General features: G+C 42.9%; 4 protein-coding genes across 4 annotated transcripts; all 4 read right to left on the reverse strand.

Moving 5' to 3' along the window:
• Window positions 1-3,843: 3,843 nt before the first annotated feature.
• On the reverse strand, window positions 3,844-5,766 carry LOC119727995 (tripartite motif-containing protein 2-like). The gene has a single exon (XM_038200076.1). The coding sequence runs from the start codon at window positions 5,764-5,766 to the stop codon at window positions 3,844-3,846; it is 1,923 nt and encodes a 640-aa protein (XP_038056004.1).
• A 6,214-nt stretch (window positions 5,767-11,980) lies between these two features.
• Window positions 11,981-12,668, reverse strand: LOC119727996. Its single transcript, XM_038200077.1, has 2 exons — window positions 12,129-12,668; window positions 11,981-12,082 (listed from the first exon to the last, which is right to left on the reverse strand). Exons 1-2 carry the CDS (start codon window positions 12,666-12,668, stop codon window positions 11,981-11,983), a joined length of 642 nt encoding a protein of 213 aa, XP_038056005.1.
• A 5,650-nt stretch (window positions 12,669-18,318) lies between these two features.
• LOC119727997 (tripartite motif-containing protein 2-like) lies at window positions 18,319-20,251 on the reverse strand. The gene has a single exon (XM_038200078.1). It carries the CDS (start codon window positions 20,236-20,238, stop codon window positions 18,319-18,321), a length of 1,920 nt encoding a protein of 639 aa, XP_038056006.1. The 5' UTR covers window positions 20,239-20,251.
• A 5,811-nt stretch (window positions 20,252-26,062) lies between these two features.
• LOC119727998 (tripartite motif-containing protein 2-like) lies at window positions 26,063-27,982 on the reverse strand. The gene has a single exon (XM_038200079.1). It carries the CDS (start codon window positions 27,980-27,982, stop codon window positions 26,063-26,065), a length of 1,920 nt encoding a protein of 639 aa, XP_038056007.1.
• Between the last annotated feature and the right edge of the window lie 9 nt (window positions 27,983-27,991).

A 27,991-nucleotide genomic window follows, 5' to 3' on the forward strand; every position in this document is an offset into this window, starting at 1 on the left:
GACCAGAGAGGCCACATAAAGCTTATTCTCGATCATAACCCCATCTAAAAACACGTTAAAATTGTGCAGCAGCAGGATTCCAGTCAAACCAGTGAGTTTGGCGGTTTTGAGACATCATCTTTCATTGGAAAAAAAAAACGTTTTCATTTTGCCGACGCGCATGGCTATGGCGACGGGCGCGCAAACCAGAAACCGGAGACTTTTTTTTTTGGCCTAAACAACTAAGGTATTAAAAAAATGGATTGACAGAAAAAAATTTAACCAAGGGGAAAAAAGCCAATGTCATACATAACTGTTCCAGTACCAATGATACAAACGCTTTTGATCAGTATTGTAGTTGAGTACTTTTTTCCAAGTACCGAGTACTGCCCAGTCCTTAAGTTACTGAGTACAAGTACTTTTTCTTCTGAGTACAAGTTCAGGTCTCCGAGTACGAGTATTTGTACTTGTATTCCAAGTACGAGTACGACAAATGGTTCATTGTGCATAAATGTCCCAGGCCCAGTCAGACCAATATACAGACCCACTCACGCCTAGCTGTTAAATGTGTTTGTCTGGACGTACACAGAAAAAAATCAGCAAAATTGGATGTCTCTGCAAGTAAATCAACCATTTCCAACTGAAAATATCGATAATAAAATAAGGCCGTGGTAAGTCAATCTATACAATTTTTTTTTTTTGAGAACTGCTATTTGAGTAGGAGTACTACAACACTGCTCTTGATTCAAGTTCAGAGTTCAAACATGCAGTCTGTCCGCGTTAACTACGGAAGCACAAAATGGACATTGCACAAATGATTTGTGTGATAGGTTGACGGTTTGTGACCCAAGGAGTTAACAAAACATGCAAAATGTACAAAGCTTTGAATTGAATATTTACATAGTCACATGCCACTTGTGTTTCATATACAATTTACTTCTAAAAAGCGAATATTGGCAAAATACAGTTCATTAAGATTTGTAAATCTTAAATGTCTTAAAAGACATTTTATATTAGATTTAAGACATTTCATATTACCTAACATGAAAGTTATGGACTTATTTTTATTGTTAATAACATTACCTTACAGTGACGACCTTATTTTACAACATTGCAGTAGTAACTAGCATTTAGTGAATTGAATGCTGAATGTTAAGAATTTACAGTGCCTTCGATCTTAGAATAGTTTGTCAGCAAAAACTGTTATACGGTTCAAGAATCATTCAATGCTTTTTCTCTTCTCCACTGTTAATAACTAGATTTCTCTTTCCAGCTTTAGTACTGGAGAATACACCATAGACTCACACATTTGTGGGGACCGAAAACGCTGTGGGGACAGCAGAAAGTCCCTATAACTCAGTCCTAATTTGCCTAACAATAAAAAACTTCCCCATAACGTGATATAGGCCCAAAGCCGTATCCAGTGGGGGGGGGGGGGGGCACTTTGCCCCTCCTGGCGGATTTATTTGACAATTTTTTTTGTCAGCAATGATTTGAAGTGTTTATAGAGTTCTTCTGAAATCAATCCCACCAAAAAAACCCCGCTCAACAACCATTACAATGCGCCGTGAAATTGTCCATATAATAATATACATGTAGTATACATAATAATGGTAAGTTTTGAAGAGCGCCCCCATTTGGAAGATGCTATAGGCCCAGTGGCGTATCCAGTGGGGTGGCAGGAGGGGCACTTTGCCCCTCCTGGCGGATTTTTTTGACAATTTTTTTTGTCAGCAATGATTTGAAGTGTTTATAGAGTTATTCTGACATCAATCCCACCAGAGAAAAGCCACTCAACAACCGCCCCCCCCCCCCCCCCCCACTTTTTTATTTTACGGAGGGCAAGTGTCCGGAGATAAAAAACATGTCTACATTTCGGCGCGGATGTGCGGTTGCCCCACTGACATCAAAAGCTGGATACGCTGCTGTATAGGCCTACGCACATGCCGAAATACATTGAGGGAGATTAACTGATAACACACCAACGTTACCAGTTAATTCGATTTCGAACGGGTTTTACAATCTGGGTAAATATTATAATTTTAGGAATGTAGCAGATCTCATGTAATGTTCTGCAGGGCCTTCAATACAATAAGTAAATTGTCATCCTCCATACAAATGACCAGCATTGAAATACGCGCTGTATTACACACACAGATGGGTATAGGCTAATGCATACATCCTCTTCTTACTGAAACCACAACTCCTGAAAGTAACGGGTACTGAACATAGGAACTGTACCCCATGTAAATTTAGTATGTCTGCTTGCTGTAGAAACCAAATATTTACGATTGATTGTGGAAACATTTTATGTAGGTACCCATCAAATTAAAAAAGCGACAACTTTTGCACTTCAGCACACTGACTCTGTCCGACATCCATTTACAATACATGCTTTTGAGGCGGCCGAGTCGCTCCGCCCAATGGCCTCCGGGGTGGTCTGTTTGCCTGTCACTCAAGAAGTTTATTCATAAAGTAACTGCACAGCTAGTTGCTGTCAACTTTAGTGAATATTGAAACCAATTTTGAATGAAATTCACATAAATTTACTGTATGTACCTATGCAATATTCATCAACCATTAATTACTCTGAACGGTTGATCGACTGTATAATTGACTTATCGCCGTCTGCGAGTTAGCCACACTCCTAAGACAACCCTATGGAATTCGTTCCGCGTCCTTTTGTATGTCATGTAATTGGACAACATTTCACAAGCTGCGTTGACGTAATGCTAACACGATTCTACTCCGATAGGTCAATCGACCGATGACCCGTAGACTTGGTGCCAAGTCGGTAATTGTTTTGTGAATGGTAATACTGGCTCCACGCACGCAAAATATATATCGCTGCATGCAATGCGGTAGTCTGGTTCCCAGACCAAAGATGCTGACTATTGATGTTTAATTACCGACTTGGCGAATACGTTTTATGTGAGTATTTTGAATCCCTAGCGAATTCTATGCGAGCAGTCTGATTGGTTCAAATTCCATAGTGTGTTCTAGGCCCCCCTACGGAGCATCATTCCAATATCTTCGAGGGTTTGCACTTTGTATTGTTTAACATTACAAAAATCATTATAGGGCATGCACGATTCAATATCACAATCATACATTTTATTTCAATACACAATTGACCTAGCTGATGTATTGGTCGTTAAAACGTCGCCAGATCTGCAAACATGCCCCCTACGTATTGAGAAAAACTACCCATGCAACGGAATGAATGAATCCTCATTTGCATAGCGGTGCGGGATTGGATCTCATCGCAAAATTGCACTGCATATGTATTGCGCTGCACACATATATGAATAACGGTGCAAGAACGTAATCGTCAAGTCGTTAGATATGTCGCAACCACAACTTGTATCATGGAGCTAATGAACCCGACAGACATGATAAACGCAACCCACCGGTCGATTACGTACTCTTATACCAGCCGTGCTGATGGAGTTCGACTAAAGTTCAGGGACAAAATACAACTATCTAACGACTTGTCATCGAGTCTAGATGACCCGTTGCTTGTGTGTGCGCGACGTGCTCACGCGTGCAACTCGCCGTGCGTGTGCAGCTAGCTCTTCAGGCACAGTATTGCATGCTGATTGGCTAATAATGTCATTTGTTTACTGTGTATGCATGCGGTTAAATCAGGTCATCGCATGATTGCTAAATAATTATTCATAACTTCCGAGACCACTGCGCACTGTAATTGGCTGTATGTAAATGAAGTGATTGTATCATAGCTCATTTAAGTAAGTCACTAAGCCTGTGCATACTAATTGTAATGTGTAAGGCAAATCATTGGATGTAGGTTGGCCCTTTTTCAAGTACAGCGGTGAGTTTTTCGGAGGGGCAAAATCAAGCAAATCACATCCGCTCAAAGATCTTAACGGAGTATACGTCAGCGACAATTACGTCGCCAGTGGGTGTGAATGCCATTCCTAACGGATTGTGCATCCTTTGAGCTACTGTTGCTACGAATGTACCATTTGAATCGTAACGTTGCACTTCAGTACCTCCCCTTTTGCCAGAATGAACAGTGACATAGATGGTCTCATCATCATTGGACAGGACTCCAGCTGGCTTAGCAGCTTTGCCATTCATTAATGTCTTGACACTGAACATCTCTTTACCTTTAAAGTCAACGCACTGCAAACTTTGGTCCCAAAAGTTTGTGAAGACTAAACAGCCAAAATTGCTTATTGCCGAGAAAATCATAACCATGCTATTTGAGATGCTTGCAATCAACGATCCGTCCAAGTTGTGGACACTGATGACCTTTCTCCCCCTGTCAGCGACTGCTACTCGTTGACTGTCAACAGCAACAGCAGCGAGGTCACTCTTAGATCGCCCATTGACATCATCAGCCGAAGGTGTAAACTCACGAACAAAGTAAAACTCAGTGTCAAAAACCTTCACTTTCTTTTTGTCCGTGACAAAAAGCAGATCATCATGGGTCACAGCAATGCACACAGGAGCTTCCAACTGATGTCGAAGATCTCCTTTAGCAACCGATGTTTTATATCGACCAGTTGAGCTAAACAACGATAACCGTTCCAAATCTGTGTCAGTTACTACGATGTCCCCGTTTCCGAAACATGCAACAGCCGTGGCGAATTGAAATTCCCCGTCACCGGTACCTTGTCTGCCGAACTCTTCCTTTAACTGCCATTTCTCGCTGACACAAACCTCCCCAAGATCTGCATCACTCACAACGTCGTGACATCTGACACCGATGAATGACGGACCATGATTCGCCGGTTCAAACTTGAGCTCCTTCTGGTATTCCAAGTTGTGCATCACCTTCGGCTTGAACTCCAAAAGCTCGAAATCATCGGCTTGACTCATCAAGTCATTTACTGCCGCGATGGTCTGATCTGCACGTTCCATCTGTTCATGGTTGTGCGTGAGCGCCTTTTCGTACTCACTGTCTCTCTCCTGACCGATTTCGTTGACCTTGTCGGTGAGAAGCTTTGCTTTGTTTCTGATTTTAGTGATCTCTGCCTCCGCTTTTGCATCAATATCACTACGAGCCTGAGCCACTTTCTTTTGCAATCTTTTTCGTGCATGTTCGATTGACTTTTCAGTAGATTTGAAGTGCTGCCTGCTCTTCTCGAACTTCTGCAGTATGTTACCGACCTCACTGCGGAAGGACCTGATCAGGTCATCAATCTTTAGGAAATTGTGCTCTGCCGACCGATGATCTAATGCGGCACACATTGAGCAGATCAAGGTGTCGCAGGTGTCACAGTAGAAACACAGAGGATGGTCATGGTGGATCGTACACATTCGGGTGATGGGTTTGCTATGTTCTGCTGGAGGCATCTTTGATTCCTGCCAATCTCCCAATGAAATGATTTGATGCTCTTTGGTGTGCTTGAGCCTCCCATGGGCTTTCCAGCATTCCTGGCAGAGGTTATCACTACAGTCAAGACACCTCCAAGTGGCTTCCTTGCCTTCTCCACAGTCACATGTGGTGGTAGGTGCCGAGGATTCTCCTAATACCGCCTCCTGTTGTTTGACCTCATCAACAAGAGAACTAAGAAAGAAAGACGAAGATAGACTCTGCAATCCTCCATCGGGAACTTGTGTTCCTCTCCTGCAGATGGGACATGTTATCTTCTCTGCCTCTGGCTTCTGTTTGCTCATCATCTCTTCCAGACAGTTCAGGCAAAAGCTGTGCAGACAGTCCAGCATCTTGGGATCCTTGAAAAGACAGCAACAGATCGGACATTCCAGATGTCCGTGGCTGATCTTGTCCAAGACAGTTTTGGCTGCTGCCTCCGCCATATTTCAGATGTGACCTAATCAAAACAGAACAAAACATGTACGTGTCTGAAAAAGTTCAAATTATAACAAACAGGTGATTGCCCCATATGGCTTTGCATCGGAACCGGGGACCCGAGTACCCGACCGTTAATGTCAGGAACCAGTTCCAGATTATGGAATCGAGTTCCCGTAACCAACTTTGCAAATTACTTAACTTCTCAGACAATGAAAAAGAAATGTTTCCAATGTCAGTGAGAACATTTCAAAATGAAAAACAGGATACATGGAAAACCAAAACCAAATTCACATTTTATGATGCTTGCAAAAGTTGCAGTTTTCACCACATATCTAAAGAGCCCACTGTATACACCCTATCTAGCCGTATTGCAGCACCGATGTGGTAGTATTATTATGTGGACCTTTATGAACAATCTGAACATCAGCAACTTCCGGGATTTGAATTTTGGTTTGGGTTTCTTTAACAGGTACCCATATTTTTTTTTTAATATTAAAGGTACCTGTATTTTTTTCAATAGGGTACCCGGTTCCTGTACTACCCGTAAGCCTGGGATACATTTGCAGTGTTGTAACCAAGTCATTTTTTCCCAAGTCAAGTCAAGTCACAAGTCAAATTTTTTTTAAGTCAAGTCAAGTCTCAAGTCAAATTTTTCCAAGTCAAGTCTCGTCTCAAGTCAAATTTTTACAAGTTTCAAGTCTCTCTCCTGAAGACGGTCAGAGCATACTGACCGGAACGTCGAGTTTATACCTCTGGTTCTTTTCAGAACCATTCTCTTAGTTGAGAAATTATTCGCACATGGTGTTTCCGCAAACCTTTCATTATTTAGTATCTCCACCATGCAAAGCCTCTAATCTTACTTAAGTTTCAAGTCAATTTTTTTTTCAATTATAGCACCAACTAGCCAAATTTTCATGTCAAAACTCAAGTCCCGAGTCAATTTCCGAGTCAATTACACAGTTATGTATATCAGAATTCAAATGACACAATGTACCATTTCTCCATTATTCTTTATTGACACCGTTCTGCAAAATACTCGCCCCGCTTCTTTGAAGACGATTCAAAATCTTTGAAACCGAAGGTCACCACCTTCGGAAGCGAACTTGTTGGGGCAGACATGTTGACGCACGAAGCCTAGCCATGCGGTAACGTACGTATGTACATGAACATGTACGTTTGAGGCATTAGTTTGCTCTAACGGTAGCATGGTTCCCATCTGAATAGTCGCTAACATGCAGTGTAGGGCGGCAAGATGTACGGGAACCAGTTTACATGTGCAAGTGCCGAAGTGTTCATTTATGGTAGGAGAATTTAAGTACAGTTTTCATACTTATAAAACATTCTTTTTCCATACACATTTTTTGTTGAGCAAAATGTCTTTAGAGAATTCATTATCAGTTTTTAAATTCTTTTGAAAAAATAATGTTTTATGAAGGAGTTAAAGGGAAAATACAACATTTGCAAACATCAAAAAATAAAACTACCAAATCATTTTGAAATACCTTGCTGGACTGTTAGTGAATGACAGTGTAAAGCATCCTGTAAAATCATGGCACCTTGTATACTGTCATTTTCAAGAAAAGTGGTATTTTTTTATCAATTTCCAACGCTGATCGGCCGATCAGCGTTGGAAACAACTGGCTTTTTTTTCAAATACTGGCCCCAGTTGACCATCGCACTTGTTTGCAATCGATTACACACCTATGAAGGGGTACAAGCCAGCAGTGGCGTCGCTAAGGGGGGGCCAGAGGGGGCACGTGCCCCCCCTGGAAAACCTAGTGCCCCCCCCCCCCCCCCCCCGAGTGCCCCCCCATCTGAGATTTGGGTTGGTAAAAAAATATATATATATTTTGTTATATTCAACTCCCATCATCTGAGTTGGTTAAATAGCAATTTCTGGAGATATCTTCAGATCGAATTTAGCATCAAATGTGGCACCATTTTGCATCTAGCCCATCCTCCGTATGCGAAAATTTTCGCACCCCCTCCCCTTAGACCCCTCCCCAGGACGGCGATCCGTATCCACCTAAGTGCCCCCCCCCATCAAATGCTGGTGCCCCCCTGTGCCCCCCCCCCCCCCCAGACTGAGAAGTCTGGTGGCGCCACTGCAAGCCAGCTAGACTGGTTCCCTGACCTTACAATTCCCCAATATATGTAAACTGCTCTGTTTCTTCTTAAATGGAGTCAGGGAACCAGACTACAGGGAAATGATTGTTTTTCTTGGTTTTTATAGCCTTTTCGAACCCAAAACCTCAAAAAAGTCAGTGTAACTATTGTGGGTTTTGATTGTTATTTGGCAAAGTCAACTCACCTAATGACTAATGTCTGCGCCCGTCAGTAGAACCTGGGCCTGCTGCGTGGTGTAGTCCGATGGTGGTGCACCGCGACTATGTCGGAACGGCCCGTCGGATTACATACGACATGTACGATCCGTCGAACAACAGTTCGGCTTTATTCCCAGTGAAAAGGGGAATACTAACGTTCACAAAGACTGACAGTTATTTACATCAGACGAAGACGAAATAGACGATGATATTTACGAATGACGATGACGAAAATGTACACAGAGGAAAATGATGAAAGCGGATGAAAACTTGATGAACGCGAAATAGTAACTTGACTGAACAGTGATAAGAAAACAAGATGGCGAATATTTACATATGCGTTTGTTAGTTAGAGTTTTCATGTCTCCAAGTGCAACGCACTTTGACCTTTGGCCACAGCAAAGGTATGGGCGGCCAAATGGACAAAATTAGTAAGTGTTTTACGTGTCGCTACAGTAGCTCCCCCGTAGATCGTGAGCTAACAAAACGATCGATGAAAAGGCTGTGTCTCTCCAAGTAGCACAAACTTCAACCATGATCATATTGCAGTAATTTGGTTGGCCAATGTACATGACGTCCAGATCGCGTTGTTCGTTGCTGTGATTGAGTTCCGTCACTAGGCAATTTTGGCGGCGCTACTGATGTGTCTGGCACGGGAGGTCGAGTTGGCTTGGCAATAGGCTTGTCAATCACAATAGGCGGATTGTGATTCGGTGCTGTTACCATGTCTTTGTCGGAGTATGCTACTTTGAGGCGGTCGATACCTACGGTGTCCCTTTTGCCATTGAGTTCCAGAACAAAGTACTTGTCTGCTCTCTTGAGGACTCGGAAAGGGCCATCGTAAGGGGGTTGCAGTGGTTTTCTGACGGCATCGTGCCTGACGAAAACGTGGGTGCAAGTGGTGAGCTCGGGGTGAATTTGAGATTTTCTCAGTCGAGTTCTTGTAGGCGACGGTCGCGTGTCTTGCATGAGACGTTTCAGGCGATGGACGTAGTTGCTTGGGTCAAGATCCCTGTCTGGTTTTGCAGTCTCCACGAACTGACCTGGCAATCTGATGGTTGTACCAAGGACCAATTCTACTGCTGAACACCCGAGATCTGCTTTTACTGCTGTGCGTATGCCTAGCAGGACGAGGGGAAGTGTCTCCGTCCACTGCTGGTTGGAATGTGCTTTCAACGATGCCTTTAGCTGTCTGTGTAACCGCTCGACCAGTCCGTTAGCAGATGGATGATACGCTGTGGTTCGTATTCGTGTGGTGCCAAGCATGTCGGTGAGTGCCTTGAAGAGGGCAGACTCGAATTGGCGACCTCTGTCGGTAGTTATGGTTGACAGGGCTCCGAATCTTGACACCCAGTGGTTGACGAATGCGCGAGCTACAGTCTCTGCTGTGATGTCCGGAATTGGCACTGCCTCAGGCCATCGTGTGAATCTGTCCACAGCGGTCAACAGGTAGGATTGACCATTCGATGGAGGAAGTGGGCCTACCAGATCGATGTGTACGTGATCAAACCTGGCGTCCGGTGTGGAGAACGTCTGGAAAGATGTCTTGGTGTGCCGGTGAACTTTACAGCGCTGACACTGGTGACAAGTTTTGGCCCATGCACGTACATCCTTGTTTATGCCCGGCCACACAAACCGTGCAGTTAACAACTGCTGTGTTGCTCGGATCCCTGGATGGGACAAACCATGCAGACCGTCGAAAACTGTCCGACGAAAGTGGGTTGGGATGTAGGGTCGTGGAGTTCCTGTGGACATGTCACATGTGATCGTGCCAGTCGACGTGGGTAGGGGTACCTCTGTCAGCTTGAGTGAAGTATCAGACAAATGAAGCAGTTCGTTGTCTGTCTTCTGAGCTTCAGCAATGGCGGGAAAGTCGATGACTGCCGAAACCTCCAAGGCTCCAACTGCCAAGCGAGAAAGTGCGTCAGCCGCCGCGTTGTTATTCCCACTGATGTGTCTCAAATCAGATGTGAACTGCGAGACATAATCAAGCTGGCGTATCTCCCTTGGTGAGTGGCGATCCGGCTTGGAGCGCAGGGCATAGGTCAGTGGTTTATGATCGGTGTAGACGCAGAATGTGCGACCCTCAAGCATGTGCCTGAAGTGCTTGATGGAAAGGTAGATCGCCAAGAGTTCTCTCCCGAAGGTGCTATACCGACTTTCAGCTGGTTGCAACCGTTTGGAGTAGAAGGAGAGTGGTTGCCATACCCCTCGCACTTGCTGTTGTAGCACGCTACCTATGCCTACATCAGATGCATCAGTAATGAGGCAGACTGGTGCGTCGAGGCTTGGGTGGACTAGCAGTGTGGCTTCAGCTAACTGGCGTTTCACTTTGCTGAAAGCAGTACGCTGAGTGTCATCGAAGGCGATTGTCGCATTCTTCCTGGCCTTGGTCTGCAGCATATCCGTGAGTGGTTGTATCACATCGGCGCAGTTAGGCAGAAAACGCCTGTAGAAGTTAACGAATCCCAAGAATTCACGTAACTTGCGGAGTGACGTAGGCTCAGGGAAATCGTTGACGATCTGTATCTTCTCTGGTAAGGGGCATATTCCATGTTCGTCGACAGAATGACCTAAGAAGGTAAGTGACGAAACTCCGAACTGGCACTTGCTTACATTGATGACGATACCGTATTCAGTCAGGCGATCGAAAAGGGTCCGGAGATGTATTTCGTGCTCAGCAGCTGACGAACTTGCAACGAGTAGATCGTCAATGTATGCATAGACGAACGGCAAACCTCTGATGACCTCATCGATAAAGCGTTGAAAAGTTTGTGCCGCGTTCCTCAGGCCAAATGGCATGCGGACAAACTCGTATAGGCCGAATGGTGTTGTGATCGCCGTCTTGTGGATGTCACTGGGTTCTACCGGGATCTGATGATACGCGCGGATGAGATCTATTTTGGAGAAGATGCTTTTTCCGTGTAGTGCGCTTGCGAAATCTTGTAGATGAGGTATCGGGTAGCGGTCGGGTATGGTGTTTCGATTGAGTGCACGGTAGTCACCGCATGGGCGCCAGTCTCCAGGGGATTTCTTCGGCACCATGTGAAGTGGTGAAGACCAGCTGCTGCTTGACTGCCGGACGATACCCAACTCGCACATGTGGTCGAATTCTGACTTTGCGATGGGTAATCGGTCTGGGGCGAGGCGACGTGGTTGCGCTGCTACTGGTGGACCGACTGTATCGATGTGATGAGTTACCTTATGTTTTACATCAGTGTTCTGATACGTAGGACGACACAAGGTAGGATAATCAGTCAACAGTGTTTCAAATTGTGAGGACAATGGTTTCACTAACACCGGGCTGAGACTTGGCTGCTTCGAAAGAACTCCATTGACTACCAGGCTGGTTATGGAGTCTACGAGTCTGTGGTTCTTGACGTCCACCAAGAGACCAAAATGTTGCAGAAAATCGGCACCAAGAATGGCTACTGGCAAATTTGCCACTACAAATACCCATCGAAAAACACGGCGTAATCCAATGTCTAAGGTGAGAGAACGCTCCCCATAGGTTGAAATTGGTGACATATTTACCGCTTGAAGCTTGGTAGATGAAGTTGAGTGATGTGTATTCGTATCTCGCCCGGGAAAAACACTCACTTCGGCACCAGTATCGACAAGGAAACGTGTCCCTGAACACTTGTCCTTTACGAAGAAAAGGCGACTGGTTGTGGGTGCGCCAGCAGGACTTGTCGCCCCTAGTTGCCGGCCTCCGCGTTTCCCTGGGGGTTGGGGTTGGTCTTGAAGGAACACGGTTGAACACATTTCCGTGCCTTTGATCCATAGCGCCAATGGTACCAGCAGTCGGTTGGGTCACGAGAAGGGCTGCGACTGCGAGACTGGCGGTTGTGATTGGAGGTATCTCGGCTACGTGACCGTTGTCGTGTTTGACGGCTTAGTTGGCCAGTGAGAGCTTGGACTTGCTCAGTAAGCTGGTTGATCCTTGTCTCGAGGGTCTGGAAGTTCGCGACCGTATGGGCAGGTTCAGGGCTGGAAACTGCAGCGGCATGAGTGTTCACTGTAGACACTGTTGGTACCGATACCTCGACGATTTTGTCGGCGATATCGGCCAGCTGTTCGATGTTCACCGCGGTTGATGTGGAGGCAAGAATCCCTTGGATTGTCGTGGGAAGACGTTGCAAAAACAGTTGCTTGAGAATGTTGTCCTCCAGGGTGTTCTCGCCTAGAAGTTGTCGCATACGTCGCAACAGCTGAGACGGTTTTCGGTCCCCCAACTCTTCTGCGATTAGCAACTGGTGTAGGCGTTTTTGCTCTGAGGCGGATGTCCGCTTGATTAGTTCCTTTTTTAGGGTGTTGTAGCGGTCGTGAGTGGGTGGGGAAACCAGTAAATCACGCACTTCTTGAGCGATGTCCGGCTGGAGCGAACTGACTACGTAGGCAAATTTTGTGTCCTGCACTGTGATGTGGCGGGTGAGAAACTGTGCCTCGACTTGGGCAAACCAAAGTGTGGGGTCATTCGGCCAAAATGGCGGCAGTTTCAGACTCACTGCTGCCACGGGCACGGCGGGCGCTAATTCAACAGGAGCGGGCTTGGGTTCCACGGGAGGGTCTGACTCGGCCATCACGTCAGGGTCACCAATTTGTGGGTTTTGATTGTTATTTGGCAAAGTCAACTCACCTAATGACTAATGTCTGCGCCCGTCAGTAGAACCTGGGCCTGCTGCGTGGTGTAGTCCGATGGTGGTGCACCGCGACTATGTCGGAACGGCCCGTCGGATTACATACGACATGTACGATCCGTCGAACAACAGTTCGGCTTTATTCCCAGTGAAAAGGGGAATACTAACGTTCACAAAGACTGACAGTTATTTACATCAGACGAAGACGAAATAGACGATGATATTTACGAATGACGATGACGAAAATGTACACAGAGGAAATGATGAAAGCGGATGAAAACTTGATGAACGCGAAATAGTAACTTGACTGAACAGTGATAAGAAAACAAGATGGCGAATATTTACATATGCGTTTGTTAGTTAGAGTTTTCATGTCTCCAAGTGCAACGCACTTTGACCTTTGGCCACAGCAAAGGTATGGGCGGCCAAATGGACAAAATTAGTAAGTGTTTTACGTGTCGCTACACTATATTTGCTATATATTTCCAACCCCCCAATTCCATCCATTTCTGAAAATTACAGCAAAAGCAAATGATGTATATTCCCTTTAAACAAACCATTTCCAAAGCATTTTTTGCTTTGTGATGTTGATGTGGTGTAATGGCACGTTCGGCAAACTAGTGCCCTTTGTGCCATGCTTTGTGATGTGAATTCTTGCCTCTAATAAACTATATCATAGTCGTTGTTCCAGTCGTTAAAACCTTTTGCAACATGTTATAAGCAGTGGCGTCACCAGACTTTTCAGTCTGGGGGGGCACAGGGGGGGCACCAGCATTTGATGGGGGGGGGGGGCACTTAGGTGGATACGGATCGCCGTCCTGGGGGAGGGGTCTAAGGGGAGGGGGTGCCCCCTCCCCTTTGGAAAATTTTCGCATACGGAGGATGGGCTAGATGCAAAATGGTGCCACATTTGATGCTAAATTCGATCTGAAGATATCTCCAGAAATTGCTATTTAACCAACTCAGATGATGGGAGTTGAATATAACAAAATATATATATATTTTTTTACCAACCCAAATCTCAGATGGGGGGGCACTCGGGGGGGCACTAGGTTTTCCAGGGGGGGCACGTGCCCCCCCCTGGCCCCCCCTTGGCGACGCCACTGGTTATAAGTACACGGCATTTAAACGATATGAAGCAATGTTAAGATACATGTACATGTATGTTAACGGAGGGTGATCAGACTATGCACAAAACCACGCGTGGCAGGCACAAAGCGCCAGGTTCCACATTGAGTAGTCCGTCTGAGCTCAGCTCGGTGTGCGGTGGGATTTACGGACTTCTCTCCAGTCAAGTTTCAATCAGTCATCACCCGATAATAAACTGGTGGGTGCACCAAAAACGTTTTTTGTAAAGTTTCTATGACAATTTTGTCAAGTCAAGTCAAGTCATAAGTCTTTCTTTGTCAAGTCAAGTCAAGTCTCAAGTCATTTTTTTTCCAAGTCAAGTCAATTCTCAAGTCGGAAAAATAGCGACTCGAGTTCGAGTCAGCGACTTGAGTCAACAACACTGTACATTTGTATTTACACTGATTACTTGACTGCACACTAACTTATTGGGAATTAAAAATTAAATAGGTTGTGGAATGCTCGAAAACATTTCCGTCATTTTTTAGGTATATGTAGCCTAAGGTGTGATGAAATAAAAACGACTATTGTTTCTGTCATGAAATGAGTACAAAGGGTACTTTTGAGAGCTATTTTTCAGGTCCTGTTTTGAACCGAACGTGCAATTTGTGTAAAAGTCGTTGTTGCGGGCAGCAAACAAAACACAGTAAATCGTGACGTAATAAACAGGACTCGTTTATGCTACTCTGCATCGGGAGTCCTGTTTATTACGTCACGATTTACTGTGTTTTGTTTGCTGCCCGCAACGACGACTTTTACACAAATTGCACGTTCGGGTCGAAACAGGCATGACAGGACTTGAAAAACAGCTCTCAAAAGTACCTTTTGTACTCATTTTTAATGACAGAAACAATAGTCGTTTTTATTTCATCACACCTTAGGCTACATATACCCGAAGAATGACGGAAATGTCTTCTAGCATTCCATCCACAACCTCTTTAACAGCTGCCTTTTACTGTTCTTCAATACACGGATATATGGCCAATATCTTTATGCAGAAATAACAGAGTTGTAACGAGTCACTGATTTTTGTGACTCGAGTCGAGTCAAGTCATTTGCTCGCAGTAACTCAAGTCGAGTCGAGTCATTTTCCTTTAGGGACTCGAGTTGAGTCGAGTCACCAAATATACTGAGTCGGACTCGAGTCGAGTCAACGACTCGAGTCAACGACTCGAGTCAATGACTGGAGTCATTACAACTCTGAGAAATAAAAATAATGGGAGTAGGCCCAAAAGTAAAAAGTACCCAAAAGTAAAAAGGCCCAAAAGTAAAAAGACAGTCTCGTATTTTCAGACTTCAATTCAGAAAAAAGAATTCAATATTTTTTAAAAGCGTCATGTTTATAAACAAACATACCTACTCGTGCACACATGCACTGAAATGCTAAACATTTGTGCAAATCTCATGCATAGTTTTCCTGGTAGGCCTTAAGGCTACATTTGACATGTTCAAAAACAAAGCGAAACGCACGAAAAGCAAAGACCATTTAAAATCCAGCCAAAACGCCAAAACTCACCTACTTTATTTGGATCAACAGTTAGCCACAGTTTCCCACCACAAACGTGATACTTTCGTCAAAAATGTAAAAAAAAAGAAGAAAAGGATGGCAAAACTACCATCAATTAACTTGCAAGTTGTAAAGTTCTGTAAGCCTAGGTTTATACGTGTACATGTCAGGCCTCTTCAAGCGATGAATGGTGCAACCACAGCTAATTAATTCACTCCTTTACTCAACACTGGAAAAACCAGTTGCTATTTTTGTCACACAGTACCGTAAACATAGCAACACTATGATAATGATCTTTACTCAAGTTCAGTATAGGCCTACACACTAACAATGCTGCAAATGATATTGAAATTAAAGTCCACAGTTCAAACAGGCAACCTAACTCTGTCTACAGAAGCACAAAATGCACATTGCACAAATATCACCACTGCATGCATTTTTATAACTCCTTTTGCATATATAACTGTTAAAAACGCCTACAAATAGGCCTACGATTTTATACTTTGAAAGATATGAAAATGGAAAAAGGAGGGTTGAAAATAAAACTGAAACAAAGATGTATTAAGGTATCCATGATACAAACATGGGCGTCGCGAGGAGGGGGGCAAGGGGGCGCTCCCCCCCCCCCCTTGGAAAAGCAACCAAAAAACAGAAATACAGGAATTTTTTGGAAAAAAATGTTTTGCCCCCTTCTAGAAAAAATCCTGGTGACGCCCATGGATACAAAGCTAAAAATTAAAAAATATACCCTACATTTCATACATGCCTACAATAGGAATGACTGTTATTAGTTGTAGCAGAAAAAAATAGCACATGGTGGGGGTAAGGTGGCTTGACTTTTTGTTAAATCTTAGAGACAAGAATAGCCTATTATTTAAAGTACATTCTGCAGAGTCCAGCCACAAATGATCAAAAAGTAAAAAATAGAAAAGCAACCCTTAGTAAAGCTGGTCAGACTGCCTGTGAAGTTATTCTTTCTGGCATTACATGCTGTCATTGTGAAGAAAACAATATAAGAAGGCCATTTCCAAATATATGTCAAATTACACATTTCAGGAAAATTTCCGCTAGTATAGTTGGTTTGTAATTTGGCAAATCTGTGAATGGATGTGCACAAGCGTTGACACGACACACACTTGCGAGGTTGCTATCATTCATGGGTTATCGTGTGACATCACATAGCTGCAATCAGCTGAATGAGAACTTGGCTTGGATGCTGATTTTGGGCGCAATTCAAAATATGACCCGGCAGTTTTTGAATTGAAATTGAGATCCTAAAATATTGTTTCCTCTGAATGCACAGCATTCACAGAGCTAAAACTTCATCAAGTTTGTTTTCAAGCACCCGTCCTTAAATTTTGAGCACTTGTGTTGCTTCAAGCGAAAAAAAAATGCACAAGTGACTAGTTGCAATGGTTGGAATGGTAAAACAAGCCTCCTGAGATGATCCATGCAGCGTTCTATATTCCTGAGGTGACACCCAGGGAGATGGAATGATCCATGAATCACCGAGAAAGGCTAGTTTCACTACAAGTTTGAAGCAGTCACTATTTGTTTTATAACGCCTCGGTCACAGATTGTCAGATTCTGCTTGTTTTTGAGAGAAAACTTAATAATTTAATCCAAATCTCTTGCAAACGTACATCAATTTCAATATGTTCTTTGACAGCCTTGAATAGTCTTGGGGGGGGGGGGGCTGTGTGTAACGGCGAAAATAACTTACTAAATAAAAAATCCTGGTTCAAATGATGAGGTCCCGATTTACTTTTAGAAACTGGGACAAAGAAGAAAAGGAATCAAGGAAACAAACGAGACTTCTCAAAAATTTAATTTTGTCTCAGAATTTAATAAAGTCCTTGACATGCAAAAAAATTATTAAATCCTTCAATAAAACAGACAATTTTTCTCAAATACTTCAAAAGAAATCTCAATCTGGATCAAACAACATACGTAAAAAACAAACTCAATAAGGAATTTACCAAGGAGTAAAATAAACAATTGGATAAAATATTAGGAGAATAAGAGAAAAAAATATGGTATGAAAAAATGGATTGATAGAAAAAAAATTAAACCAAGGGAACCAAAAAACCCCACACAGCACTATTGGAAAATGACTCTAAAAGCACAAAAATGAACTAAAAAAAACAATGAATCGACAAGCAGACAATCCAAGCAGGAAACCACTCTCCAGGTAGGAGGAAAATAAAAGACTAAAATGTTAACTTGTCTCTCTGCTGGTCTGCTGAACTAAATTAAATGAGGGTCTAACATGGGGAAGCTTATATAGGAGCAACATGTTTGCTGAAGTAAACAAACAGGGGGACACACTACCAAGAAAGGGGGGGGGGGGGCATCTAAACTTCGACTAAAGTGATTTTCTTTTCTAAGGGGGTGAGGGGGGGCTACTCCTATTTAATACACTATGAAACATCCAAAGTACAACTTGGCCGTGCTGCATGTGCATGTGGCAAGACAGTAAAAATAGTGAATGCCAGAGACAGAATCTGTGGGTGAGATTTAAATTTTGAAACCTTAGGTCCATTAAAATTGAGCACCTTCAATCTGTATATAGATTTAAAAACCATGTGTAGACATTATTAGCCTGAATGAGACAAGACGGACACATCGGGTGTGTGATTTACAGTCTTGGTAAAAGTTGGGTAAATACAAAAGAGTTTGCCAAGACTAACTAGATAAGCTCTATGAGGCCTACGCACATGCCGAAATGTATTGAGGGAGATTTTTACTGATAACACACCAACTTTACCAGTTATTTCAATTTCGAACGGGTTTTACAATCTGGGTAGATATTATTTCAGGAATGTAGCACATATAAATAGCCCTCGTTCAACTACAATAGTAATGTTTTGCCAGGCCTTGTAAGGCAAATCATTGGATGCAGGTTAGCCCCGGTTCAAGTACAGCGGTTAGTTTTTTGGAGGGCCACAATCAGGCAAATCACATCCGCTCAAAGATCTTAACGGAGTGTACTTCAGCGACAATTACGTCACCAGCGGGTGTGAATGCCATTCCTAACGGATTGTACAACCCTTGAGCTACTGTTGCTACGAATGCACCATTTGAATCGTATCGCTGCACTGCACAGTGTCCCTGATTTCGAGAATGAACAACAACATAGATGGTCTCATCATCATCGCACAGGACACCAGTTGCCTTAGCAGCTTTGCCATTCATGAATGTCTTGACACTGAACATCTCTTTACCCTTAAAGTCAATGCACAGCAAAATCTGGTCCAAAACGTTTGTGAAGACTAAACAGCCAAAATTGCTTATTGTCAAGAAATTTTCGACCATATTATTTGAGATGCTTGCAATCAATGATCCGTCCAGGTTGTGGACACTGATGACCTTTCTCCCGCTGTCAGCGACTGCTACTCGCTGACTGTCAACAGCAACAGCAGTGAGGTCACTCTCTGATCGCCCATCGGCATCGTCAGCCGAAGGAGTAAACTCGCGAACAAAGTGGAGCTCAGTGTCAAAAACCTTCACTTTCTCTTTGTCCGTGACAAAAAGCAGATCATCATGGGACACCGCAACGCCCCAAGGAGCTTCCAACTGATGCCTAACATCTCCTTTAGCAACCGATGTTTTATACCTCCCAGTTGAGCTAAACAACGATAATCGTTTCAAATCTGTGTCAGTTACTACGATGTCCCCGTTTCTGAAACATGCAACAGCTGTGGCTAATTTGAATTCCTCGTCACCGGTACCTTCTTTGCCGAACTCTTCCTTTAACTGCCATTTCTTGCTGACACAGACCTCCCCAAGCTCTGCATCACTCACAACGTCTTGACATCTGACACCGATGAACGACAGACCATGATTCACCGGTTCACACTTGAGCTCCTTCTGGAATTCCAAGTTGTGCATCACCTTCGGCTTGAGCTCCAAAAGCTCGAAATCATCGACTTGTCTCATCAAGTCATTTACTGCCGCGATGGTCTGATCTGCACGTTCCATCTGGTCACGGTTGTGCATGAGCGCCTTTTCGTACTGTCTATCTCTCACCTGACCGATGTTGTCGACCTTTGTGGTGAGAAGCTTTGCTTTGTTTCTGATTTTAGTGATCTCTGCCTCTGCTTTTGCATCAATATCACTATGAGCCTGAGCCAGTTTCTTTTGCAATCTTGTTCGTGCATGTTCGATTGACTTTTCAGTAGATTTGAAGTGCTGCCTGCTCTTCTCAAACTTCTGCAGTATGTTGTCGACCTCACTGCGGAAGGACCTGATAGTGTCATCAATCTTTAGCAAATTGTGCTCTGCCGACCGATGATCTAATGTGGCACACATTGAGCAGATTAAGGTATCGCATGTGTCACAGTAGAAACACAAAGGATGGTCATGGTGGATCGTACACATTCGGGTGATGGGTTTGCTATGTTCTGCTGGTGGCATCTTTGATTTCTGCCAATCTCCCAATGAAATGATTTGATGCTCTTTGGTGTGCTTGACCCTCCTATGGGCTTTCTGGCATTCCTGGCAGACATTATCATTACAATTAAGACACCTCCAAGTGGCCTCCTTTCCTTCTCCACAGTCACATGTGGCGGTAGGTGCCGATGCTTCTCCTAATATTGCCTCCTGTTGTTTGACTTCATCCACAAGAGAACTAAGAAAGAAAGACGAAGCTAGACTCTGCAATCCTCCATCGGGAACTTGCGTCTCTCTTCTGCAGACTGGACATGTTATCTTCTCTGCCTCTGGCTTCTGTTTGCTCATCATCTCTTCCAGACAGTTCAGGCAGAAGCTGTGCAGACAGTCTAGCATCTTGGGATCCTTGAAAAGACAGCAACAGATCGGACATTCCAGATGCCCCTGACTGATCTTCCACACAGTTTTGGCTGCAGCCTCCGCCATATTTCAAGTGTGACCTAATCAAAACGGAACAAACCTCCGTGTCTCAAAAAGTTCAAAATTATAACAAACAGGTGATTGCCCAATAGGGCTGTGCATCGGAACTGGGTACCCGAGTACCTGACCGTTAATGTCAGGAACTGGTTCCAGATCATGGAATCAACTTTGCAAATTACTTGGTAACTTCTCAGTCAATGAAAAAGGAGTGTTTCAAATGTCACTGGGAAAATTTCAAAATAAAAAAAAACAGGATACATGGAAAACCAAACCCAATTTCACATTTTGTGATGCTTGCAAAAGTTGCAGTTTTCACCACGTAGCTAAAGAGCCCACTGTATACACCCTATATAGCCTATAATGCAGCACTGATAAGGTGTAGTACTATCATGCGGACCTTTATGAACAATCTGAATTTCTTTAACGGGTACCCAGGTACCCATATTTTTTTCAAATGGGTACCCATATTTTTTCAACTAGGGTACCCAGTTCCTGTATTACCCATAAGTGCACACCCCGATGCCCCAAATTAATGTCAGGAACCGGTTCCAGATTATGGAATCAAGTATCCGTAACCAACTTTGCAAATTACTTAACTTATCAGTCAATGAAAAAGAAATGTTTTGAATGTCAGTGGGAAAATTTCAAATGAACAACAGGATACATTGCATTTGAATCCAATTTCACGTTTTATGATGCTTGCGAAAGTTGTAGTTTTCACCACATAGCTAAAGAGCTCACTGTATGCACCCTATCTATATTGCCACACCAATGTGGTAGTATTATCATGCAGACCTTTATGAACAATCTGAACAGCAACTTCCCAGATTTGAATTTTTGGCCTGGGTTTCTTTAACAGGTACCCAGGTTCCCATATTTTTTTTCAAATGGGTACCCATATTTTTTCAATTAGGGTACCCAGTTCCTGTACTACCCATAAGTGCACACCCCTATGCCCCAACCCATCTCTTTTACGGCACGTCAGCCTGGGATACATTTGTATTGACACCGACTATTATTGACTGCATGCTAACTCATTGGGAGTTACAAATAAACAGCGGCCGTTTACTGTTTTTCAATACTCGGATATATGGCCGATAACTTTATGCAGAAATAACAAGATGGGAGTAGACCTTAATGAAAAGGACCAATGACATATATATAGACTCAGATTTCAGATTTCAATTCAGAAAAGAGAATTCGGTGTTTTTTCTCTCAAAGCATCATGTTTAAAACAAACGTTGGTGGGAAGGAATGCTAAACATTTGTGAGAATCTCATGCATTATTTTCCTGATTGGCCTGTAGGCTATATTTAACATGTTCAAAAACAAAGTGAAGCACACGAAAACCAAAAACTCATGTTAAATCCAGCCAAAATGCTGTACGTAATGGACTCACCTACTTCAACTGGATCAACAGTTAGCTGAAGTTTTCCACCACAAACATGATACTTAGATTCCACCAAATGTATTTAAAAAGTATGGCAAAACTACCATCAACTAAGTAAGTTGTAAGCCTTAAGCTTAAACGTGTACACCTCAGGCCTACTTCTTCATGCAATGTATGGTGCAACAACAACTCAACTCCCTTTACTCAACCCGGGAAAATCCAGTTGCTATTTTTGTCACACAAGTTCAATATAGCCCTACATGCGAACAATTCTGTAAATGCTATTGATTATAGTTTACAGTTCAAACAGGCAACCTACCTCTGTCTACGGAAGCACAAAATGGACATTGCACAAATATCAATACTGCATGCGTTTTTATAACTCCTATACATGTATAATTGTTAAAATGCCTACAAATAGGCAGTGGTGCACCCAGGATTTGGCTTTTGGGGGCTCAGAATGTTTTTTTCTAAAAAATTTGGGCTTTGAGGGTGGCGGACATTTTGATGTTGGTGGCGCCACTTACACCCCTATTATACTACTCGAAAATAGGCCACATACATATCACTAGGGTTAAATCGTAGGACAAAAAAAAGCCCCCCCCCCCCTCCCCCCCGAGGATGTGTTAGTATCCACGACATAAAGCTAAATATCAGGAAATATATACCCTTCGTGTTCTGCATGCGTACTATTGGAGTTACTTTACCCGGTTGTAGTAGACAAAATAGCACATTGTGGGGGTGGGTGGCTTGGCTTTTTGTTAAATCTTGGCCACAAGAATAGCCCATTATTTAAAGAACATCAGAGTCCAGCCACAAATGATCGAAACACAATTAGGGTCATTACCAAGGTCATTAGCAAAAATAAATAGAAAAACAACCCTTAGTATAAAACCTTGTCGGACTGCCTGTGAAGTTGTTCCTTCTGGAACTGTCATTTTGAACAAAACAATAAAAGGGGGCAATTTCCAAAGATACATCAAGTGACACATTTTTTTAAAATTTCCGTTAGTAGTCGGTTTGTAAATGGGAGACTTTTGAGACGTTGGTGGCAGCCAACACACCTTTCCTTTTTCCATATTGTTCACGTCATATTGAGCATGCGCGCTTTAGATTTAACATGTCATAAACTATTGAAAAGGACCGGTATGTTTGCTGCCACCAATGTCTCAAAAGTCTCCCATTGGGCAAATCTGTGAATGGGTGCACGCAAGCATTGACTCAACGCACACGCGTGCGTACTTGCTATCATTGACACAACGCACACGCGTGCGTACTTGCTATCATTCATCAGTTCAGTGCAGGGTGACCGTTTTAGCCGATTTTTGGCTAACTTTGACAGATTTTTTGTTAAAAAACGAGTGTGACAGAAAATTTGACAGAATGGATTTTTGGCAGATTTCTGACAGAATTCTGCAAAAATGGTTATTTGACAGAAAAACAGCACATTTGAACAAAAAGTTTACATTTGTTTTAAAAAGCTTCAATTATGCAATCTTTTCAGACAAACCCTTGCATAATGGGACAGGTTGGCTGGTCTGTGTGCAGTGGGAACAAAACACACAGCATGCAAAACACATGTGCATACACTGCTGTTGCTAGGTTGGTTGCTACGTGCATAGTATTTCCTCAGCCTTGAATAGTCTTTTTAGTCATTGCATTGTCTTTTTGGCTGTGTGTAACAGCGAAAAATGGCTCACAAAGAAAAAAATAAAGGAAAAAAAATGATTCAAATTATTAGGTCCCAATTTACTTTTAGAAACTGGGACAAAGAAGAAATGCAATCAAGGAAACAAAATAAACTTCTCAAAAATCTAATTTGGTCAATAAAAAATTCTTCACATGCAAAAAACAATTTAAACTCTTAAATAAAACAGACAATTTTTCTCAAATACTTCAAAAGAAATCTCAACCTGGATCAAACAATGAATACAAAAACTCCAAAAGCAATTTGCCAAGGAGAAAAATAAACACTTGGATAGAATTTTAGGAGAATAAGAGAAAAAACTAAGGTGTAAAAAAAAACCAATGAAAGGACAAGCAAACAAACCCAAGTAGGGAAACCACTCTCCAGGTAGGAGGAAAATAAAAGACTAAAATGTTAACTTGTCTCTCTGCTGGTCTGCTGAACTAAATTAAATGAGGCTAAAGTAAACAAACAGGGGGACACACTACCAAGAAAGGGGGGGGGGGACCATTTAAACTTCGACTAAAATGATTTTCTTTTCTAACGGGGGGGGGGGGGGGGGGGGGGGCTACTCCTATTTATTACACTATGAAAAATCCCAAGTACAACTTGGCCCTGCCACATGTGCACGTGGCAAGACAGTAAAAATAGTGAATGCCAGAGACGTAATCTGTGGGTGAGATATAAGACATTTTGAAACCTTGGGTCGATTAACATTGAGCACCTTCAATCTGTATTTAAAAACATACAGACAATATTTTCCTTATTGAGTGAAGGTGGACACATCCGATGGATGCTTTAAGATTTTGAAAAAATGTGGGTAAATACAAAAAGAGTTTACCAAGACTAACTAGGTTAAAGGAAGAGTAGATCATTTGCAGCTATCCAAAAAGTAACTGACAAAATTATATTTTATGCATACTTGGTTTGAAGATAGTAATGGCAATAACTCATCATGGGAAAAACCAGTTGCTATTTTAATCTCACTGTACACGACCGGTACGTACATGTACACTTTTATGTACATATCATTATGTAGGCTGTAAGCCAACGTCATGTACACTTTTCCAGTACAAACAATACAAACGCTATTGATTCAAGTTTAGAGTTCAATGAGGCAGTCTGTCTGTGTTTACTACGGAAGCACAACACAGACATTGCACAAATGATTTGTGTGATAGGTCGACGGTTTGTGACCCAAGGAATTAACAAAACATGCAAAATGTACAAAGCTTTGAAGTGAATATTTACATAGTCAAATGCCATTGTGTTTCATATATAGTGTACTTTTACAAAAAAAAGTGAAAAACGCTTCATTAAGATTTAAGACATTTCATATTAACTATAAAGTTATGGACTTTTTTATTATTATAACATTACGTACAGTGATGATCATATTTTACAACATTGCAGTAGTAAAATCAATTTTGTGAATTGAATGTCAAATTTAAGAAGTTACGGTCCCTTCAATCTTAAAATAGTTTGTCAGCAAAAACTGTTATACGGTTCAAGAAACATTCAACGCTTTTTCTCTTTCTCCACTGTTTACAATTGGATTTCTCTTTTCGACATTACTGGACAGTACACCATAGGCCTAATCACACATTTGTGGGGACCGAAAACGCTGTGAGGACAGCAGAAAGTCCCCATAACGTCCTTATTTGCCGAACAATAAAAAACTTCCCCATAACGCAGTGTTGGCCAACGCACATGCCGAAATACGTTGAGGGAGCTTAACTTTAACACACCAACGTTACTAGTTAATTTGATTTCAAATGGGTTTTACAATCTGGGTAAAAATGATAATTTCAGGAATGTAGCAGATGTAAATAGCGCTGGTTCAGCTACTACAGGTAATTTTTTTTTACAGGTAATGTTCTGCTGGGCCTGCATTACAATAAGTAAATTGCCATCCTCCATACAAAAGACCAGCATTGAAATACAGGCTGTATTCACACACAGATGGGACTAGGTTAATGCATACAACCTCTACTTACTGAAACCACAACTCCTAAAAGAAACGGGTACTGAACATAGTAACTGTACCCAATGTAAATTAAGTATGTCTGCTTGCTGTAGAAACCAAATATTTCAGGTCATGGAAACATTTTATGTAGGTACCCATCAAATTGAAAAAGCGACAACTTTTGCACTTCGGCACACTGACTCTGTCAGACATCCATTAACAATACATGCTTTTGAGGCGCCGAGTCGCTCAGCCAGATGGCATACGGGGCGGTCTATTTGCCTGTCACTCACAAAAATTATTCATAAAGTAACTGCACAGCTAGTTGCTGTCAACTCTAGTGAATAATCAAACCAAATTTGAATGAAATTCTCAAAATTTTACTGTATGTACCTATGCAATATTCATAAACCATTAATCAATCTGAAGGGTTGATCGACTGTATTTTGGATTGTGATTAGGCGGTGGTTCGCGTGTGCAACTCGCCGCTAGCTAGCTCTTCTCGCACAGTACTGCGTGCCGATTGGCTAATATGTCATTTGTTTACTGCGTATGCACGCGGTTAAATCAGGTCGCCGCGTGATTGCTAAATGGTTATTCATTACTTCCTGAGCCACTGCGCGCTGTCATTTGCTGTATGTAAATGAATTGTTAACATCATAGCTCATTAAAGTTTGTCACCTAGCCTGTACGGACTTATTGTAATGTGTAAGGCAAATCATTGGATGCAGGTTAGCTCCGATTCAAGTACAGCGGTTAGTTTTTCGGAGGGCCATGATCATGCAAATCACATCCGTTCAAAGATCTTAACGGAGTGTCGGTCACCGACAACTACGTCACCAGCGGGGGTGAACGCCATTCCTAAGGGATTGTACAACCCTTGAGCTACTGTTGCTACGAATGCACCATTTGAATCATATCGCTGCACTTCAGCGCCTCCCATTTTGACAGAATGAACAGAGACATAGATGGTCTCATCATCATCACACAGGACACCAGCTGGCTTAGCAGCTTTGCCATTGATGAATGTCTTGACCCTGAACATCTCCTTGCCTTTAAAGTTAACACACAGCAAACTTTGGCCCTCAAAGTTTGTGAAGACTAAACAGCCGAAATTGCTTATTGCCAAGTCATAGTCAAGCATGTTATTCGAGATGCTTGAAATCAACGATCCGTCCAGGCTGTGGACACTGATGACCTTTCTCCCCTCGTCAGCGACTGCTACTCGTTGACTGTCAATAGCAATACCACGGAGGTCACTCTCTGATTGCACATCGGCATCATCAGCCGAAGGTGTAAACTCGCGAACAAACTGGAGCTCATTGTCAAAAACCTTCACTTTCTTTTTGTCCGTGACGATAAGCAGATCATCATGGGTCACAGCAAGGCCAAAAGGAGCTTCCAACTGATGCCTAGCATCTCCTTTAGCAACCGATGTTTTATACCTCCCAGTTGAGCTAAACAACGATAACCGTTTCAAACGTGTGTCAATTACTACGATGTCCCCATTTCTGAAACATGCAACAGCCCTGGCGAAGTCGAATTCGTCGTCACCAGTACCTTCTTTGCCGAACTCTTCCTTGAACTGCCATTTTTCGCTGACACAGACCTCCCCAAGATCTGCATCACTCACAATGTCGTGACATCTGACACCGATGAACGACGGACCATGACTCGCCAGTTCGAACTTGAGCTCCTTCTGGAATTCCAAGTTGTGCATCACCTTTGTCTTGAGCTCCAAAAGCTCAATATCATCAGCTTGACTCATCAAGTCATTTACTGCCGTGATGGTCTGATTTGCGCGTTCCATCTGTTCATGGTTGTGCGTGAGCGCCTCTTCGTACTCACTGTCTCTCTCCTGACCGATTTTGTTGACCTTGTCGGTGAGGAGCTTTGCTTTGTTTCTGATTTTAGTGATCTCTGCCTCCGCTTTTGCATCAATATCACTATGAGCCTGAGCCAGTTTCTTTTGCAATCTATTTCGTGCATGTTCGATTGACTTTTCAGTAGATTTGAAGTGCTGCCTGCTCTTCTCGAACTTCTGCAGTATGTTACCGACCTCACTGCGGAAGGACCTGATCAGGTCATCAATCTTTAGGAAATTGTGCTCTGCCGACCGATGATCCAATGCGGCACACATTGAGCAGATTAAGGTGTTGCATGTGTCACAGAAGAAACACAACTTCTGGTCAGTGTGGATCATACACATTCGGGTGATGGGTTTGCTATGCTCTGCTGGAGGCATTTTAGATTCCTGCCAATCTCCCAATAAAATGATTTGGTGGTCTCTGGTGGACTTGACCCTCTCATGAGCTTTCCGGCATTTCTGGCAGAGGTTATCACTACAATCAAGACACCTCCAAGTGGCCTCCGTGCCTTCTCCACAGTCACAAGTGGCGGTAGTTGCCGATGCTTCCCCTAATACTGCCTCCTGTTGTTTGACCTCATCGACAAGAGAACTAAGAAAGAAAGATGAAGAAAGACTCTGCAATCCTCCACCAGGAACTTGCGTCTCTCTCCTGCAGACTGGACATGTTATCTTTTCTGCCTCTGGCTTCTGTTTGCTCATCATCTCTTCCAGACACTTCAGGCAGAAGCTGTGCAGACAGTCCAGCATCTTGGGATCCTTGAAAAGACAGCAACAGATCGGACATTCCAGATGCCCCTGGCTGATCTTCCACACAGTTTTGGCTGCAGCCTCCGCCATAATTGAAGT

This window comes from Patiria miniata, unplaced genomic scaffold (assembly GCF_015706575.1).
Source record: "Patiria miniata isolate m_02_andy unplaced genomic scaffold, ASM1570657v1 HiC_scaffold_20, whole genome shotgun sequence".
Classification (NCBI taxonomy): domain Eukaryota; kingdom Metazoa; phylum Echinodermata; class Asteroidea; order Valvatida; family Asterinidae; genus Patiria; species Patiria miniata.

Bases quoted from the DNA above. Each gene is read 5' to 3' on its own strand.
- LOC119727995 (XM_038200076.1), bottom strand. From the start codon at position 5,766: ATGGCGGAGGCAGCAGCCAAAACTGTCTTGGACAAGATCAGCCACGGA.
- LOC119727996 (XM_038200077.1), bottom strand. From the start codon at position 12,668: ATGGCCGAGTCAGACCCTCCCGTGGAACCCAAGCCCGCTCCTGTTGAA. The intron at 12,083-12,128 runs GTATCGGTACCA...ATGCCGCTGCAG, and splicing joins TCGCCGACAAAATCGTCGAG to TTTCCAGCCCTGAACCTGCC.
- LOC119727998 (XM_038200079.1), bottom strand. From the start codon at position 27,982: ATGGCGGAGGCTGCAGCCAAAACTGTGTGGAAGATCAGCCAGGGGCAT.
- LOC119727997 (XM_038200078.1), bottom strand. From the start codon at position 20,238: ATGGCGGAGGCTGCAGCCAAAACTGTGTGGAAGATCAGTCAGGGGCAT.